At 50.2% G+C, this 18,369-nt stretch overlaps 1 protein-coding gene across 1 annotated transcript in view; it reads right to left on the bottom strand.

The window, feature by feature from the left end:
• C7H4orf50 (chromosome 7 C4orf50 homolog) overlaps window positions 1-18,369 on the bottom strand; it is a 62,139-nt gene that overhangs the window by 27,035 nt on the left and 16,735 nt on the right. Inside the window, 3 exon segments of the mRNA XM_068974982.1 lie at window positions 5,842-8,376; window positions 10,045-10,172; window positions 11,431-11,542. Coding sequence (XP_068831083.1) covers window positions 5,842-8,376; window positions 10,045-10,172; window positions 11,431-11,542 — 2,775 coding nt within the window.

Genomic DNA, 18,369 nt, shown 5'->3' with positions numbered 1-18,369 from the left:
CGTGTTCCTGACCTGAGTGTGAGCTGGCAAGAGGAGAGGAGAGAGAAGATGGCAGAGACGTAGAGACGACAAAGTGTGACTTGGTGGCTTGTAAGCCAGGAATACGATAGCAGAATGTGTGTGTTTTTTTTTTAATTAATAGAAATCCATAAAGCGTGGGCCTGAGATTCACAGACTGGGCCCCCTCAAGAACAGATGGGTGCTCCGAATGGCTCTGTAAAATCTAAGACTTGCAAAACAACTTGGCCTTTCTGGGAAGTTTTGTGTCTTTGCTGCCTCCCTGCTCTGCAGTGACTTGGGTTTCATCCCCAGCATCCTGGGAAAGCGTCCACAGGACATTCTAAAGTGTGTGGGGTGGAGGTCAGCCTGGCCTGCCATGTGGGACTGCCCCAGACAGTGACCCCTGTTACTGGAAGAGATGGCCAGAGCCTGGGGCAGGCCCACTTTCGGAGGCTCTCTCCACTCTCCAGGGAGGTAAGACACACAGATGTGCAGCATTTGCTGACTTTTGTAGTGTAAACACCATCATGGCCAACTGCAAGCTACAAAAATGGCATCATGGGAGCGATGTGCGTGAGCCATCTCTGCACAGAATCCATCCTGGAGGGTTGGGAGGAGATGCCCTAAAGTGAGGGCTTCCCAGTTGGTACTAGTGGTAAAGGACCCACCTGCCAATGCAGGAAGTATAAGAGATTTGAGTTTGATCCCTGAGTAGGGAAGATCCCCTGGAGAATGAAATGGCAACCCACTCCAGCATTCTTGCCGGGAGAATCCCCTGGATGGAAGAGCCTGGTGGGCTGTAGTCCACGGGGTCACAAAGAGTCAGGCATGACTGAAGTGACTTAGCCGGCATGCAAGCCCTGAAAGGAGACCTGGAGGGTGAGTAGCAGTTCCCAGGAGAAAGCTGGGATGTGGGAGGAGCAAATCTAGGATCCAGAAGTGTAGAGATTGGGGACCTACCTAGCAACAGCTCATGTTTCCAAGGGGCCAGATTATAACTCACCAAAAGGAAGCTGGACTTCGTACCAAGTGCGACAGGAAGACACAGAAAGCTTTAAGGGTTTTTATTTTAAAGAAATAAAAACACGATCAGGTTTGTGACTTGGGATGTAGGAAGAAAGCTTTCCTCCCCCTCTGCCTTCTGTCCACTACCAATTCCACTGATTCCAACTCTGGTTTTTGTCTGGAATCCTCTATGTTTTTAAAAAAATTTCAAATTCCTCTATGCTAGCATCATCTCTCGGCAAATTCCTCTTAACTGTTCTCCTTGTGTCTTCCCTGTGCCTTTAGAGCAAACAGTGTTCTTTTTAACATAGAAATGTAATCATGTTGTTCTGATGAAAACCCTCCAATAGTTTCCCACTGCATTTAGAAGTGATCATAATTAGAGCCTACAAGGCCTTCTGTGGTCTTTCTCATGACAGCTTTCCCATCTACACCTCAAGTTATACCTCACATGTGCCCAGTGTGACACAGCCACGCTGGCAACTTTCTGCTTTTCCAATAGCCTCAGGGCCTGGCCACTTGCTTCTCCCTCTGCCTGGAATGTTCTTCATCTGCTTCTCCTTTCAAACCTTGAAACTCTCAGCTTGAAATTCACCTCCTCTGAGTTCCAGTCCCCAACTGGTCTGACTAGCTGGGATTTGACAACTATAAGATATGAGGAAACTACATAGAAACAGTTCTCTGCAGGCACGAATGGCGCCCAGTGCAGGGCTACCATCCTTGAGAAAAAAGGAAGCCCAACAAGATGAGCTCCACATTCTCCCTGGAACATTTTGCAAACCATGGCTTAGGGAAATAGATAGATGCCAAGCTGAACACTGCGGTCCTGTTAAGTGAAACCAGAGACTGGGGTCAGGGATGCTATGACAGCTGGGATGTGTGGGACAAAGTAGTAGAGAGAAGTGAACTGCAGAGAAAAAATCCAGACGCTGTCTTAGAAATATCCTTGGGTACTTGGTTGAATCATAAGCGGCACAGCATAGTGCAAGACTCTGAGATGGTGAAGGACAGGGAGGCCTGGTGTGCTACAGTCCCTGGGGTTGCAAAGAGTCAGACACAACTGAGTGACTGAACAGCAATGGAAGCCTAGCAGAGAATAGAAGCTGGGAGGTCAGTTGCTGAAGAGATTTTGGAGGTCATGCCCTGCTACAAAGATGGCCAAGCAAAAGTGGAGAATCTTTAGTCAATGCTCTGAGAACTCGCCTGATGCCACTGAAAGGCCATGCCCTAGAAGCAAGGGCCATACTTTAGGAGTAAAATCAAGCCCTGGTACTGAGGGGGAAACTGAAATAGACATGCAAGGGAATAATATGGTCTGCTGGTCATTCGGCTCCCTACTAGGACAAAACTCACTCAGCCTGCTCTAGAGGAAGCTAATAAACAGGAATCCCTACAGCATGTTCTGCACGGTGTCCAACATTAAAAAAAAAATTACTAGACACATGAAGAAGCAGAAAAGCGGGATTTAACTAAGAAACAAAATAGTCAATAGAAACAGACTCAGAGTGATCTACATACTGGGGTTAGCAGATAAGAACTTCAAAATAATTATGATTATATTTCTTTAAAACACAGGAAAAGATGGAGCAAATGAATGACAGTATGGAGTATTTCAACAGAGAATCAGAATCTCTTTTGAAAGGGTAAAATGAATATTTGATTGCAAAATACAATAAATGAAATTAAAAACTAATTAGATGGATTTATTAGAAAACAGGACATGGCAAAACTTTTAGTGAGCGGGAAGACAGGTCAATAGAAAACTCAAACTGATGCACAAAGAGAGAAAAAAATACAGAAGAGTTTCAAAAGATGTGGGGATAAAGTAAAAAAAAAAAAAGTCTGGGTTTCTAGGAGGGAAGAGAAAAATTGAAAAGAACAAAATATTTAAAGAACTAATGGCCAAGAATTTTGCAAATCTGATTAAAGACATGACTCCACAGTTTCAAGAGGTGCAGAAAAACCAGAGGAGGATAAACATAAATAAAACCTCGTGTAGACACATCATAGTCTGACTGCCAAAACCCAAAGATAAAAGGCAAATCTTTAAAAATAGTCTGTGGTAAAATGACACATTTCTGTCAAGGGAAAAAAGGCAAATTATTCAATTTCTGAATAGAAATTGTGAGAACTAGAAGACAATGAAATGAGGTTTTTAAAGTGTCAAAAGAAGGAAGCTATCTGCCTACCTGAAATTCTGAATCAAGGGGAAGAAATCTGTTAAAAGTGGAATTGAAAAACTGTTCTCCTAAAAAGAAATTTGAGAGAATTCATCACCAGCAGACCCTAAACTACAAGAAATAAAAAAGCTCTTCAGGTGAATGTAAAAGACATCCACAGAAGTAGAAGAAAGAATGGATAGTACAAGAACGTAGAAAGATACGAGTAAATAAAAAAAAAAAATTAGTGAGTGTTTAAAACTATCTTAATGGTGCTTTATAAGGGATGTTATACACAGAAGCAACATAGCTGACAAAAATAAACAATGGAAAGGATAAAAAGGAATAAATGGAGTTAAACTATTAAAAGATTTTTGCATTATTTGAGACATGGTAGAAGTACTAAAGTAAATTTTAATGATTAATAGATACATTTTGAAATATTCAGGGTAACCACTAAAAGAATGACACTGAAATGCATGAAAAAGCAAGCCAGTGGAGAAGCAAATGGCATAACAGAAAACAGTTTACCAAAAACAAAGGGAAGAAAGCAGGGATAAAAGAAAACGACAGATCAGACAAACAGAAATACCAACAGGGCAAAAAGAAAGCCAATTACACCATTATGTATATGAAACAAAAATGGAACAAACGCTCCAACTAAAAAGCAGAGGATGTCAAACTTACTCAGAGCTAAGTTTAAAAGAAAGCCATATGCTGCTTCTAAAAAATATGCTTTATATATGAAGATACTGATAGATTGAATGGAAAAATATGGATGGTATAAAAAAGTTATATACCATGGAAACACATACGAATAGAAACTGTTGTGGTTATTTTAATATCAGACCAAGTCCATTTTAGGGCAAGAAAAGTGAGAAATGAGAGACATTTCATCATCTTTATAAAGAACTGATTCACCAGGAAAACATCATAAACCTAAATCTGGGCGTAGCTGAGAAATACCTTCAAAAACAGGAATCAAAACTAACATAACAAAAAGAAGAGATCCTAAAAGTCATCTCAGTAGACGACAAAACGAATAGGCCACACATCAGTAAAGTTATTGGAGATTTGATTAGCATAATTAACCAGTCTGGCCTAATTAATACTCAGCAACAGCAGAACATTCATTCTTTATAAGGGCACACAGAATATTTCCCCAAATAACCATCATATGGTCAATAAAACCAGTCTCAATGAATTTCAAAAGATTTCAATAATATATATAGTATGTTTCTGACAACAATGAAATAAAACTAGACATCAGTAACAAAAATATAACTAAAAAATTACACAAATGCTTGGAAATTCAACAACACGCTCCTAAATAACCCATGGGCCAAGGGAGATATCACAAGATAAATTAGAAGCTACTTTGAACTCAACAGACATAAAAAGTACAACTTATCAAAATGTGTGGGTTGTAGTTAAAACAGTGCTTAGAAAGAAATGCATAGATTTAAATGCATGAATCACAAAAGTAGAACAGTTGAAAATCAGTGATCCAAATTTTCAACTCAAGAAGCCAGAAAAAGAACAGTCAACTAAACCAAAAAAATGTAGATGGAAGGAAACAATGAAGTTATTAGAAGAAATCAATGAAATAAAATATAGACATTCCTTGGTGGCTCAGATGGTAAAGAATCTCCCTGCAATGCAGGAGACCTGGGTTTGATCCCTGGGTTGGGAAGATCCCCTGGAGGAGGAAATGGCAACCCACTCCAGTATTCTTGCCTGGAGAATCCCATGGACAGAGGAGCCTGGTGGGCTACGGTCCACGGAGTCGCAAAGAGTCAGACATGACTAAGTGACTAACCATATACAATAAAGAACATCAATAAAACCAAAAGATGATCCTGTGAAGTGATTGATAAAATTGGAGAGAAAGAGAAGAAAGACAGAGGCAGAGAGATCAGATATGAATGTATACAAAGGGTACACTGTATATCTTACAGCCACTGGAACAAGGTCATGGGCATTTCATCCTAGGAGGCCTGAAAGTAGAGTATTGTCCACGGATGAGGAAAACAACTCAGAAAAATCATGGACGGATGTAGGCAGTGCAGAGGTGAGTTTGAACCTTGTTTAAATTCTAAAGCCCCCTGCTGTCTCCTTTTTAAGCCCCAGTGTGCAGCGTGATAGAGGTGTTGGCTAAAGTTGTGATGGTAATCAGATTACAATGTAGAAATGTATCAAGTCAACACACTGCACACCTTAAACTTCCACAGTGTTGGGTGTCAATTATACCTCAATATAAATAAATACATATATACCAATAGAGACTCGATAAGTAGAATAATGACTTGAGCTGTTTGAAAAACTTTTTGGTCTGAAAATACAAGCTCTCATCTTAAAGGATAAACACCCTCTCCATGTCCCACCAGATACCCATCTGAGCAGCCTGAGCAGAGGCAGACTCGCATCTTCTTGTCGTAGGCAAGAATACAGACTCTGGAGCCTGAACCCCCAGGTAGAATGTGGGCTCCATCCCTCCCAGCTGTGTGACTTGAGGCAAGTCACTTAACCTCTCTGTGCCTACGTCTCCTCCTTTGGTAAAAGGGGATGGCGACTGTTCCTCCCTCTCAGGGCCGCTGGAGAACGTGGGAGTAAAGGATGTGGTCAGCGCTACAGAAAGTCAGCAAGATGATTCAACAGCCACGCAGAGTCAACCTACCCGGATGCCACCACGCGGGGACCTCGGTGCTCGCCCTTGGTCCGCAGAACAGCTTGGTGTTTTTTCCTCTTTCTCCAAATGCGCTTCTTTCACTCCTGACCCGTCGGTGCTTCCTTGCAGGGCCCTGGATCCTGTGGCGTCTCCCCAGACCAGTGACGGAGCAGTAGAATCAGCGCCGCATCTGGAATCGTCCAGGCCTAAGCACGGTCCCGTCCACCCCTCAGCCAGACCCATATCCTGCTCTGAGGGCGGCCCGGGGCCTCTGGCAGTCAGTTGCCCTGACATCTGAGTCACCTGCACCCCTCTTTCTACCGTCTTCACCTGGTCCACCATGCTTTTCCCCTGGAGATGCTCCTCTGCTCTCACCAAAGGCCCCCCACCTGTGCTGCTCCCCAACACAACCTCCCCTTCCAGGACTTGGATCCTTCTTAGGTGTTCATTCTCCCCTCTGAAGGTGCGGATCATGTCTTCTATTCCCAGGACGATATCCTTTATCAGCTGTTTGTAACTGACCCCGAGCTCCGAAGTCAGTGCACCGAGCTCCCAGTTCTCCAGGGTGACACGCTCCATCACACCTTTGGATTTCCGGATGCTCGTGGACATGGCTTTCTGGATTTGCCCCAGGTGCCCTTTCAATCTTTCGTTTTCCTCTTCGAGCTCAGAAATCTTGCAGTAACTCTTCCCGTTGCAGTCTTCAAGCTCAGAAATGACCTGCACGTACTGGTCCAGTTCCCTCTTTAAGTGAGAGATGTCTCCTAACAGCATGCTTTTATCCTGTTCGAGCGCGGATATTTTTTTCACATTTCTCTCCCTCTCTTTTTCCAGGGCGCACAGTTTTTGGTGGCATCTCTTCTGATCCCCCTGAAGCCTGGTGTTATCACTTAAAACGTTGTTTCTCTCATTCTTCAGTACAGAAATGAGCTGATGAAACCTGCTCCGTGCTCTCTCAAGGGCTCTCGGTGGCTGCAAGAGGTGGTTCCCACCATGCTCGGAGGGCCCTGCTGGAGGGCCCGGGCTCAGGTCAACCAAATCCAACATCAGTCCTGGAAGAAGGCTGCAGGTTCCCAGGGCCTCAGTCTCTCCCCGCTTAACATCTTCACCAGGCTCCTTGGGGTTTGTTCTCTCAACAAAACAAATATCCAAACCCAGGTGTGTCAAAGCCTGCGGAGGGTGCACGACCGCCTGGCAGCTGCACCATCTCTGAGCAAAGCCCCAGGTTTCTCCTGCCAATGAGGAAGCTCTCTGTCCACACCCCCCACTCCCAAGCTTCAGGATGGAGAGGCCTTGGAAACAAGCCTCCATCTCCCTTTCGAACTCCTCTATTCTGAGTGCAGACTGGTCAAGGACTCTACTTGGAGCTGAGGGGTGACGGGTGGCTCCGGCCTCCTTGGACCAGAAGCCCGATCCAGGAGATGGTGGCGAACCTTCTTCCTCCAACAGGGAAAGAATTTCCTCGGCCTCACTGTCCTCCAAGCCAGGCTCCTCCAGGACATCCCTGCGACCCAAGCTGGACAGCTCCTTCTCCCTCTCTTCTTCCTGTCCTTCTTCTTCCTGTCCTTCGTCCCCAGGGCTTACCTCTGGAGGAAGCAGAGCGTTTCTAGACCACACAGGGTCTTCCTCCTTGCCCTGAACTCTCCCGATGGCTCTGCTCTGCTCTGTAAGGGGCTGGGCATCCACTGAAGATGGCCCACTGGTGCCCAGAGACCCAGAGAAGGTGGCTGCGGGGGCCTCTTCCTCTTCTAATGATGATAAAAGCCTTCCTCCTCCTCCTTCTTCTCCTTCTCCTCCTTGCAGGCCCCAGACATGCCCTTGCTTGTGTCCCCACCTGCTCAGGGATTCAGGACCCTCCAAGGACACTGAGGTCTCCCCCTGCAGAACAAGCGGTGGAAGCTCCCGCCTGTGCCCAAGGCAGGATGCTGCGGCCAGGGGTTCAGAAGCCCTGGCCTTCATCCACGCGCCCTCCGGGGCCCTGACCCCAGCCACCCTCAGACTCTCCCCGCTTTCCTGACCCGGCTGACACCTGTCCCTGCTTCCTGCCTGCTTTCTGTCCCAAGTCCTCACCTCCTGCCTCTTCAGTCTCCACCCTGACCCTGGGGCTCCTCCTCCCCACTTCCCAGAGTCTTTTCCATCCTTGGCTTCTCTCCCGGGAATCTGGTGATGTGAAATGTGCGAGGCCTCCTGGCCGAGCAAGGCAGTGTGGCCTCTTGCCCGGTGGTGGCCCCAGTTGGGGTGTCCTGCGGCGGAGGGAGTGGGCAGGGGCCGGGCCTCCAGCACCTGTTGGGTGTGCAGTGTTTCTGGGGGAGCTTCCAGGAGTAGCAGCGGCAAGGGAGCTGGGCCCACAGCCCGGCCCTGGGGAGGGCATCCAGACGCCTGCACATGGAGAGAGGATCCCTGGGCAGGCCTGGCTGTGAGCTTCTGCCCTGGAACCCAGGTCAGCTCTGCGGGGACTGGTGAGCCGTCCATGGACCACCCTGGGGGGCAGCCACGAATGAGAAAGAGAGTCTGGTCATCCAAGCAGGGCTCCGCTGGAGTAAACTAGGGATGGGAAGAGAAGAGAAAGTGTGAAGCGCCCCTCTCCCCAAGGGGCCCTCTCCACTTTGGCCTCATCTCCCCATCCAGCCATAAGGGTCTTCCTAGCACAAGCAGGCCTGTGAGCTCCCCCAGGGCCTTTACACCCACTCTCCCCTCTGCCTAGAATGTCCATCCCCCCGCATACCTCTCTCTCTCTCTTGCTTCACTAACATCTCAGCTCAAATACTACTTCCTCAAAAAGGACCCCCTGGCCACTTCCTCCACTGTCTGTCCATTGACCCCACCTGACCTCCCTCCATCGCGCCCTCCACTCACTCAGATCATGTAAGATGTTTGTGCGTGTGTTGTCGAACCCACGCGACCTCCCGCCCTAGCCCTGCACCGCCCACATGGGGCTCCTCAAATGTAAACCAATTAAATAAAAGTTAACGCTCAGTTCTGCAATCACGCCAGCCACGTTTCAAGTGCCCAGAAGCTACGTGTGGTTCACGGCTCCTCTGCTGGATGGCACGGACATAAAGCAGGCCAGCGTCATGGGAGGCTCTAGTGGACACACAGTGTAGACCATCTGCCCCCCGAAGGCAGGGACCCTGGGCCTAGAACAGTCCAGCGCACACAGGAGGGGTTCCAGAGATACTTTTGAATGTATTTTTATAGTTACTTGGTGGCTCAGATAGTAAAGAATCCTCCTGCACTGCAGGAGACCTGGGTTCAGTCCCTGGGTTGGGAAGATCCCCTGGAGAAGGAAATGGCAACCCACTCCAGTATTCCTGTGTGGAGAATTCCACGGACAGAGGAGCCTGGTGAGCTACAGTCCATGAGGTCACAAAGAGTCAGTCACTAACACTTTCACTTTTCATTCAATGCATTTAACCAGAGAGGAGGACTGGCCCAACTCAGAGAATAGACCCAGTCTGGGAGGTGAAACCCAGCTTCGTTTGGTCTCACCAGGAGCCCCCGGTTCACCTGTGATCATGACCCCGCCCCCAGCCCATGGCCCCTCCCAGCTTCGCCCCCTTTACTTGGCGGGCCCTCCCATCTGGCCTGCCCTTCCGCTGCCCTGCCCTGGTTTCCAGTCTGTCTAACTCTGTCCTTCCATTGGGGTCGAACTTTTCTACAAAGCTCTTCCCACCCCAGGGACTGCTCTCAGCTCTTTTCCACTTTGGACATGACACAGCACACCAGGCAGGGCTCAGGGCAGGAGGTGAGCAAATGAAAGTAATGCAGGAAGGCCCCTCTCTCTAGGACCACACCAGGGCTGGGTGGAACCAGGCTCCCAACCCTTAGGGAACGGCATGGTGCAGAGTGTGGGCTATGGAGACGGGACCTCAGTCCCTTCCAGGGTTGGGAGGCCTTGGGAAATCACAGCCTCCTCCTCTGCAGAACGAGGGGGTCATGGCTCTTGCCCCACAGCTGGTAGGGAGGTTTCAAGGAGATGAAGTTTGCTATGTAGCAGCTGGGCCCATGCACACAGCTGGGGCTCCCTTCCTGTCCACTCCTCACCCGGGGCTCAAATCGCCCTCTCAATTATTTCCAGAATCTTCTTCCAACCCTGAGCTTCTTCCCCTCCCTCTCCCACTTGCTGAATGGTGGTCACACTGTGCACCATGCACAGCAGGGCTGATTGGACCCAGGTAGCACCCCAGGCGTGGAGAAAGCCGCTGGCCTCACCTGTCCACGGTCAGATCCTGCAAGGTCTCTGGGGAGCTTGTTCGTGGTCTGCAGGCCGGGGACCAAAACAGGAGGGCCTCGTCCAGCCCGGACACAACCCCATGCATGGAGCCCCTTGGAGGGCTGTCCTGGGAAGTGACAGGAAAGAAAGAAAAGAAGGAAAGTGAAGTCGCTCAGTGGTGTCCGACTCTTTGCGACCCCATGGACTGTATCCCAAAAGGCTCCTCCGTCCATGGAATTTTCCAGGCAAGAGTACTGGAATGGGTTGCCATTTCTTTCTCCAGGAGACCTTCCTGACCCAGTGATCTAATTCGGGTCTCCCACATTGCAGGCAGACGCTTTATCGTCTGAGCCCCCAGGGAGGAGACCCTCCCAGGAACTTTTTGGAGAGTGTCACCAATAGCAACATCTGCTGTTAGGATGAGGCAGGATGTCTCGTGACTCAAGGCCTTTGAACCCCCAAAGGTGGCCTCAGGGTCACCACTGCCTGTTTGGTGAGGAACCCAGCTCAGTGATGGCGAGTGACCATCCATTGATGAGCAGCAGAATCAGGTCTGGGAGCCACCTCTTCTGACCACAAAGCCCAGGACACCTCTCTCAGCCCCTCACCCTGGTGGTCACGCAGGGTCGTAACTCCCGGGCCCCAGCCCCACACGGAGTGGACGGAGGAGCTGATACCCAGGCTTCGCCAATGGATCCCGCTTGTTTCCCCAAGGACAAACTTGACCTTGTCTGATTTATCTGCTCTGCTCCCCAGAAATGTGGAGGGGAATGGTCAGCCTTGCCAGTCAGCAGCACCACTGGGTATTACTGACCTTATACGGAAACTGAACTTGACCTTGGAGGACTACATGCAAACCACAGACAGGTGGACCCTGTGGCTTTGGGGCTCCCTGAGTGCTCCGGCTTTTACAGCAGACACCCCAGAAGCTGCACCCGAGGCTGTGAGCAGACACACTGGTTCCCATCAGCTTAGAGACAAGCGGCTTTCGAGCCTGGTTGCTCCCAGACCTCACACCTGTCTCACACCTGAGCCATCACTGGGGTGGGCAGGAAACAGAGCAGCTCCTGGCTATCACATGGTCTCCAAAGACAAACCCCCCTGAAAGGACCCTGCTGCCCAAGGCTGGCACGTGTGTTGCCTGGCTGGCACCCTTCTGAGGGCTGAGGGAGTGAGCCTAAATGTTGCACCACAGACCTCGTCATAGGCATTGTGGAGGCTGAGCCCACTTTTCCCAGCTGGGTTGCAGTGAGCAAGGGACTCTACCTCTCTGAGCCTCAGCTTCCTGTCTGCAGAGCAGGGACCATCACCCTGTTGGGTAATCAGGACATCGTAAGTGAGCTAGCCCGTCAGTGGCTGTCCATGAAGACCCCTCCTTCACGCACCTGCTGAGCCCCTCTGTTCAGGTGCCCCGTCAGGGTCTTGGCTTCCGCAAGCATCCAGCTCCTCCTCCCGGGGCAGGGACATTGATTCATCCTGAACTTGGCCCAGGGCATCCTTGATGAAGACACAAGAGGTCAAAAGAGTGGTGGGTGTCCCTGGTTGAACTGCTCTCTCCAAGCCTGTCCCCATCAAGCCCTCCCAAAGACCCTAGGAGGGAGTTGAACCCCCTCCCCTGGTGAGGACAGCAGAGGGCACATGGCCTGGCGGAAGGGCCCTGGCCCCGTGCGCTTGGTCCTGCCGATGAAACTGCCTCCTATGAGCTCCTAGACTCCACTTAGCAGACGAGGAGCTTGTTTGTTCAGCCAAGACACCCCCGGGCTCCCCAAGGCAGCATCAAAGGCTCCAGGCCCCTTCCCTTCCTGGGTGGAAGTTTCCTCTGTGTCCACTCTCAGAGGTGGCACCTGCCCAGGGGCTCTGGGAATCCTGTCCCTCAACTTTCCACAGGCCCAAATGGCCACAGCCAGCTGTCCCCGCCCCAAAAGACAAGCAGGGATACATTTGCGGGGCTTCCCCGACCCAGCACACGCGCCCTCCCAGCCCGCGGAGCATGTGACAGGCAGCAAGCACCCTGACTGCAGCTACAGCAGAGAAGCATGGGCCCAGCAGAAACACTCAGCTCCGGTCAACGTCCACGAGGGGCAGGGGACAGGTCTCCTGCAGGCTCCCACGGCCTCGGGTACTTCTAGCCCGGTTCCAATGGGTGATGCTTGCTTCCCCCCTGCATCCACACTAGCCCCGAGGTCCTTCAGCAAGGAAACTTGCCTTCATTCTGTCTTCACCGCCACCCCTGCCAGGCACACACTAGGTGCTGAATAAATGTTTGACAGTGGATGAACAGACAGAGCAGGTGTTTCGAACTCAGGGTGCATTTATTCAGCAAATATTTATTAAGCTTCTATATGGCTTCCCCATATCAACTCATCTTCTTTCCACAGAAACAGACCCAGGATTTTATTCAGAGATGCGATACATCATCCAAGAGACTGCTGCTGCTACTAAGTCGCTTCAGTCATGTCCGACTCTGTGCAGCCCCATAGACAGCAGCCCACCAGGCTCCGCCGTATCTGGGATTCTCCAGGCAAGAACACTGGAGTGGGTTGCTATTTCCTTCTCCGATGCATGAAAGTGAAAAGTGAAAGTGAAGTCGCTCAGTCATGTTCGACTCTGCAACCCCATGGACTGCAGCCCACCAGGCTTCTCTGTCCATGGGATTTTCCAGGCAAGAGTACTGGAGTGGGGTGCCATTGCCTTCTCCATCCAAGAGACTACATTTCCCCAGTATCTCTTGAGTGCACAGTTGAGTAGATCCGCTGCGTGCGTCTTCTGGGAAAGCTTCTTATAGGAAACTGATTCAATTGAGCAGGGCTAACCCCACACCCAGGCTTCCCTGGTTGCTCAGAGCGGAAGAATCCGCTTGTGACACAGGAGAAGCGGACTTGACCCCTGAATTGGGGAAGATCACCTAGAAAAGGAAATGGCGACCCACTTCAGTATTCTTGCCTGGGAAATCCCCTGGACAAAGAGGAGCCTGGCGGGCTACAGTCCATGGAGTTGCGAAGAGATGACTTAGCAACTAAACAGGTAAGGAACAAGTAATGGGTCAGGTGCTTTTCTAGGGGAGGAAGAAATGGAAGTGGACAGGTGATGCCCCATGCCCTCCTCACCCGTCCCCAGGCCCTCACCTGCTCTCAGCAGACTCCTGCATTGACCCTTAACTGGATCTCCTGCTTCCCCTCCCATCCTGCCCACAGTTGCCAGAGACGTCCCCTAAAATGAAGAACTGATGCTTTTGAACTGTGGTCCTGGAGAAAGCTTTTGAGAGTTCCTTGGACTGCAAGGAGGTCCAACCAGTCCATCCTAAAGGAGATCAGTCCTGAGTGTTCATTGGAAGGACTGATGTTAAAGCTGAAACTCCAATACTTTGGCTGAAGAATCCGCCTTTTTCCAATGTGAAGAACTGACTCATTGGAAAAGACCCTGATGCTGGGGAAGATTGAGGGCAGGAGGAGAAGGGGACAACAGAGGATGAAATGGCTGGATGGCATTACTGACTTGATGGACATGAGTTTGGGTAAACTCTGGGAGTTGGTGATGGACAAGGAGGCCTGGAGTGCTGCGGTCCATGGGGTTGCAAAGAGTCAGACACGACTGAGTGACTGAACTGAACTGAACTGACCAGCAACACCCGCTTCGGCTCTCCCTCAGTCCACTGTGCTGCAATCTGGCGTGGGAGGCCATCCAGGGCCATCACCGCCGCCCCTGACACTCCCTGCCCTGGCTTCTGGCTCCAGCACCTCCTTGTCCCCTCCCCACCCTTGTCCCTGCCTGCCTCTGCACCTCCACACACACTGTTCCTGCCGCCTGCCTGGGAAGGGTAACTGGTTACCTGCTGCCTCCTCGCAAAGCCCTTCCATACCCCGCAGCAGCTGAGCACTCACTCACTGAAATAAAAACTGGGTTGGGTTGCCCTCCTGTTTCCACCCCTTCCATGCTTCCCACTGCCCTGAAAGATAAAACCCCCACCAGCTCGGCCTCCCCACCCCCATCTCAGCTCCCTAGATGGACCGTCTCCCGCCCGCCTTGGGGCCTGGCACCCCTATTGCCTGCTGCCCGCACCTCTCCTCCCCACACCTCGGCTCACCTCACCTGCTCCTTGTCGGGGCCTTCCTGACTCTCCCCCAAATGAAGCCCCTCCCTTCCATAGCACCCCATCCTCATACCCCAATCTGTGACCTTGCAGTTACCGTGTGACAGTCTGTGTCTTGTCTAGTTCTCCTCAGAGACCCAGGGGGGACCAGACCCTGGCCACACCTTAGAATCATCCAGAAGCTTTTAACAAGTATCTGAACAAGGCCTCAGCCAAGACCAATTAAAAGCAGAGGGGTCTGGGCGCGGCCCTGCTAGGCACTCAGACAGGCCCAGCTGACCGGCCAACAGGTCTGTGGGTGTCTTCTGCCCACAGACCTTGGGTTGTTCCTTGGTTTTCTCCACTGGCTTCCCACATGATCAGAAGGAAACATTTTTGTCAAGAGCTTCCAATCACCATTGGAACTAGATGGAGAAGGTAAAAGAGGAAAAGAAAGGGAATGGGACGCAGAAGGGGAGACCAATTCGAAGATGCGAGAACAAGCAAGAGAGGAGCAGAAGGAAGAAGCAGGGAACAGATGAAAGGGAGGTGGAGGGAGGTGTCGAAGGCCACCACCATTCTGCGGTTCATTTCTATTTGAATTTTGTTCTAACACCCAAGTTGACTTTGACTCAGTTCTACAAATACTTTGAGTCCCTACTACGTGGCTGGCCCATTTCTGGGGCAGGGACACAGCCATGGGGAACATACACAGACCTCTGCCTTGAGGAGGAGACTCAGGGGAGGACTCCTGAGAAGATGATGCCATACCCATTTCATGTCACAAGTGATAAACTCAATTCTCAGAGAGGGACAGTGACTTGCCCAAGGTTACCCAGCACAAACAATGGGAAAAGAGGACCAGAATTCCGGTCTCTGAACCTGATCCGGGTCTTCTCTCCACCTTCCTGCCCCTCTCTGCTCAGTCTTGTCAGCCCTCCCTACTTTCCACACTCTCAGGAGCATTTGCCTGTAACTTTACGTGGTTTTAGTTTTAACCTGTCAATATTTTGAAAAAAAGAAAACAAGGAATACAGTGACATCTAGGCACAAATACTATAAATGTGTTAGACTATATCCCTCTTGGCTTTTTTTTTCCCTTTTCTATGCATAGATATTTAAATTCTTCCAAAAATCTGTTTCTACAAAATGTTGACTTTTGCTTTCTGAATTTATCATGGGATGGTATCAAAAAATCATTCCCACAACTTTTGTAATTTCTACAACCTCTTCTGCAAAGCAGTGCTTTAGGGTCACCTTATTATAATCTCTGATGTAAGGAATGCCTTCACTTACCAAATCAGGTCCTTCTGATCAGACATTGGGGTTGTTTCCAATTTTTACCAACTGTAAACAGCGTTGAGGTACTTTCACTATTTAAGAAATATTCAGAATCTTGAGGTTTTGCTCATTTGTATTTGTTTTACAAGTAATGGAACTGATGTTCTTTGTAAGACCACTGGCCATCTGTACTACCCTTCATGTGACTTTTGCCTAGGTTTTTATTTTTGACATTATGGACACTATTTTACAGCCTTTGCTTGCTATGGAAGTGAGTGACAAGTGTGTGACACACACTTCTGCACAGATGCAAGCTCTGAGCATGGAGAGGCTGCCTAGCTTGAAGGAACAATGAAAAGATTCTCATACCCGCCACCAAGAATGTTCTATTCACACTGCTGGGGCTGAGAAGCTGACCGGAGCGTTCACTTTTCCTGAAGCCGCTGCCACCTGGAGTTGGGGGTGGGGTGGGTGGGATCTCAGCTCTGGGATGACAGCCTGACACTGACAGAATAAGAGACTGACTTTTAATCTCTGTACAGCCAACTTGCTACCCTCCAGGCCAGGCAACAGCCCCTGGGCTGTCCCCTGTGGCGGCGATCATCATGCTTGTTTCCCCTACAAGCCTTTGAAGAGCAGGGTCACCTCTCCAGCCCCTCATGCCCTGGCACGGTGCTTGGGACATGAATGGTGTCTGGTGCACACTTGCTAAAAGCGTTCAGACACATCTGCAGATGAGCCTTGCTTATCTTGAAAACCAGGCTTCCCTGGTGGCTCAGAGATAAAGAGTCTGCCTGATATGCAGGAGATCGCCTGCAATGCAAGAGACACATTGTTCAATGTGAGAGACCCAGGTTCAATCCCCAGGTCAGGAAGATTCCCTGGAGAAGGACATGGCAACCCACTCCAGTATTCTTGCCTGGAAATCCCATGGACAGAGGAGCATGGCGCACTGCAGTCCATGGGACTGGAGAGTCAGACATGACTTAGCAACTAAACCACCACCATCTTGCAAGCCAGAGTCCTTTTAATTTTCTTTCCCCTGGGATCCTGAGTAAACACTCCCTCCCCAAATTCCTCCCCAGGTCTGGACTTTGTCCTTGAAATGACTGTTTCTTCAGGGAGCTGGGTTCCAAGCAATTTGCTCTAGAAACTGTATACTATGTGATCCTAGATAAGGCAAGTGCCTCCTCTGTGGGGTTGGGGACAAGGACACTGACTCCTGCCTGGCAACCTCCCAGCATTGAGGAGATCTTGTTTGGGAAAGTGTTTTGTAAATATGAAGCAAATAAAATATCCTCTCATACAGATCATCTTCACCATAATTCACACCATGACGCCCAGAGTCTTCAGATGCAAGTAACCAACTGGGGGCGGGGAGGGTCCTGGGTGGAGGCACCCTAACAATTTGTAATAATTTTCTCTATGACACCCACTTGCCAGGGGCTAGACTGCCCTCTGGTTTCCCACTTTCTATACCTCACTTCAGCATTGCCATCTTGGGGTGGTCCCTTCAGCCAGAAGTTTCTATTTCCCATGGGCATGGAGCAAATATCTCCTTTGGGTCATCTATTCACTGAGTCACTTGCTTGCCAAGCATTTCACAGCGTGTGTCCAGGGGCTGGGATTTAGGGCTGAATGGTACCCAGCTGGTGATGATGAGGAAGGCACAGTTGTGGGGAGGTAGGTAGCCAAGTCTGGCACAGTGAGAATTAGGGCCCCCAGGGGTGGGTCATGTCATGATGGGGACACCAAGGAGGGAGTGAGATGATGTGAAATCAGGAAAGTCTTCCTGGAAGAAGTGGCATTCTCACCAAATGTAGAGAAAGAAGCAGGGGTTTACTGAGAGGCCAAAGGGAGCAGGTGGTGGAAGCCTTTAGACCCAGGGAAGGTGAGCAAGCTGAAGGAGCAGGAGCTCAAGGTGGCTGGAGTGGGCTGGAGGAAGGGCTCTGCAGTTAGCCTGAGTACATGGCTGGAGAAGCAGGGCCCTGAAGGCCGTGGTTAGGAAGTGGAGCTGGAGCCCCAGGCGATGGAACTGCTGGGGGCTTGTGAAAGGAGATCATTTGGGGGTTACACCATTACCCAGATAAAGGCATTGAAGACCTGCTGTAACTCTTAACCCCTTTGGGTCTAACCCTTTTGGAAATGCAGTCAGCCTTGGGAATTCATACAAGCACACAATGATCTCAGAACTCCAAGTACAATTCCATACGTGCACAGTCCCGGGCAAGGGGCAGACCGAGACCCTGAAGGACGCTCTCCGGCTTTACAGTGTGGTTATCGATACGTTGTAGCATTTCAACTTTAAAACTGCAGGTACTGCTCCTCCATGAGCTGGTGACTGGCTGGCACTTCCCATTGCCCAGCGGCCCCCTGGAGGATTTCTTCCTCTCCAAGTGGCCCTTTCTGACTCCAAGATTCGCAGAGTTGGGGCTATCAGTGCCCTCTGAGAGGAGGACAGCTGGAAGACTGTGACATACCCCGTGGCCCTGGGTGCATTCCCCTCCCAAACACCAAGGTCCCCAACAGTGACCCACAGACTGTCAGGCCCCTCCCCCTTCCTCTGACGGCACCCTCTTGCCTTAGGCGGTCTTGCCATCCTGTGCGGGCAGGGGTCTTATCTTACTTCCCAGCCCCAGTACTGAGCTCACCACATCATGTGGAGTGGACACCTGTTAAATGCTGATTACTGACCCACAGACCAGTAAGTTACTGGAGGAGCAGAGTGTGGCACCCACCAGTGCATCCATCCACCAGGACGTAAATCCTTCCCCATCACTTAGTGTCAGTGGGAACCCTGGGACTCTCCATGCCTCCACTTCCTCATCTGTATAATGGGGGTAAAAGAGCACCTCCCTTGAAGGTCGCTGAGGGACAAAAGGAGTGGACAACAGATGTAGAGCACGAGAAATGGCATCTGCTGCGAAGATTCCCTCATAAACACAGGGATCATTCTGTACCCACACGGAGCTGG

The sequence above is a fragment of the Capricornis sumatraensis genome, chromosome 7 (assembly GCF_032405125.1).
Source record: "Capricornis sumatraensis isolate serow.1 chromosome 7, serow.2, whole genome shotgun sequence".
Classification (NCBI taxonomy): domain Eukaryota; kingdom Metazoa; phylum Chordata; class Mammalia; order Artiodactyla; family Bovidae; genus Capricornis; species Capricornis sumatraensis.
Note: the sequence above shows the minus strand (reverse complement) of the source record. Positions and strands in the feature narration are given on the sequence as shown.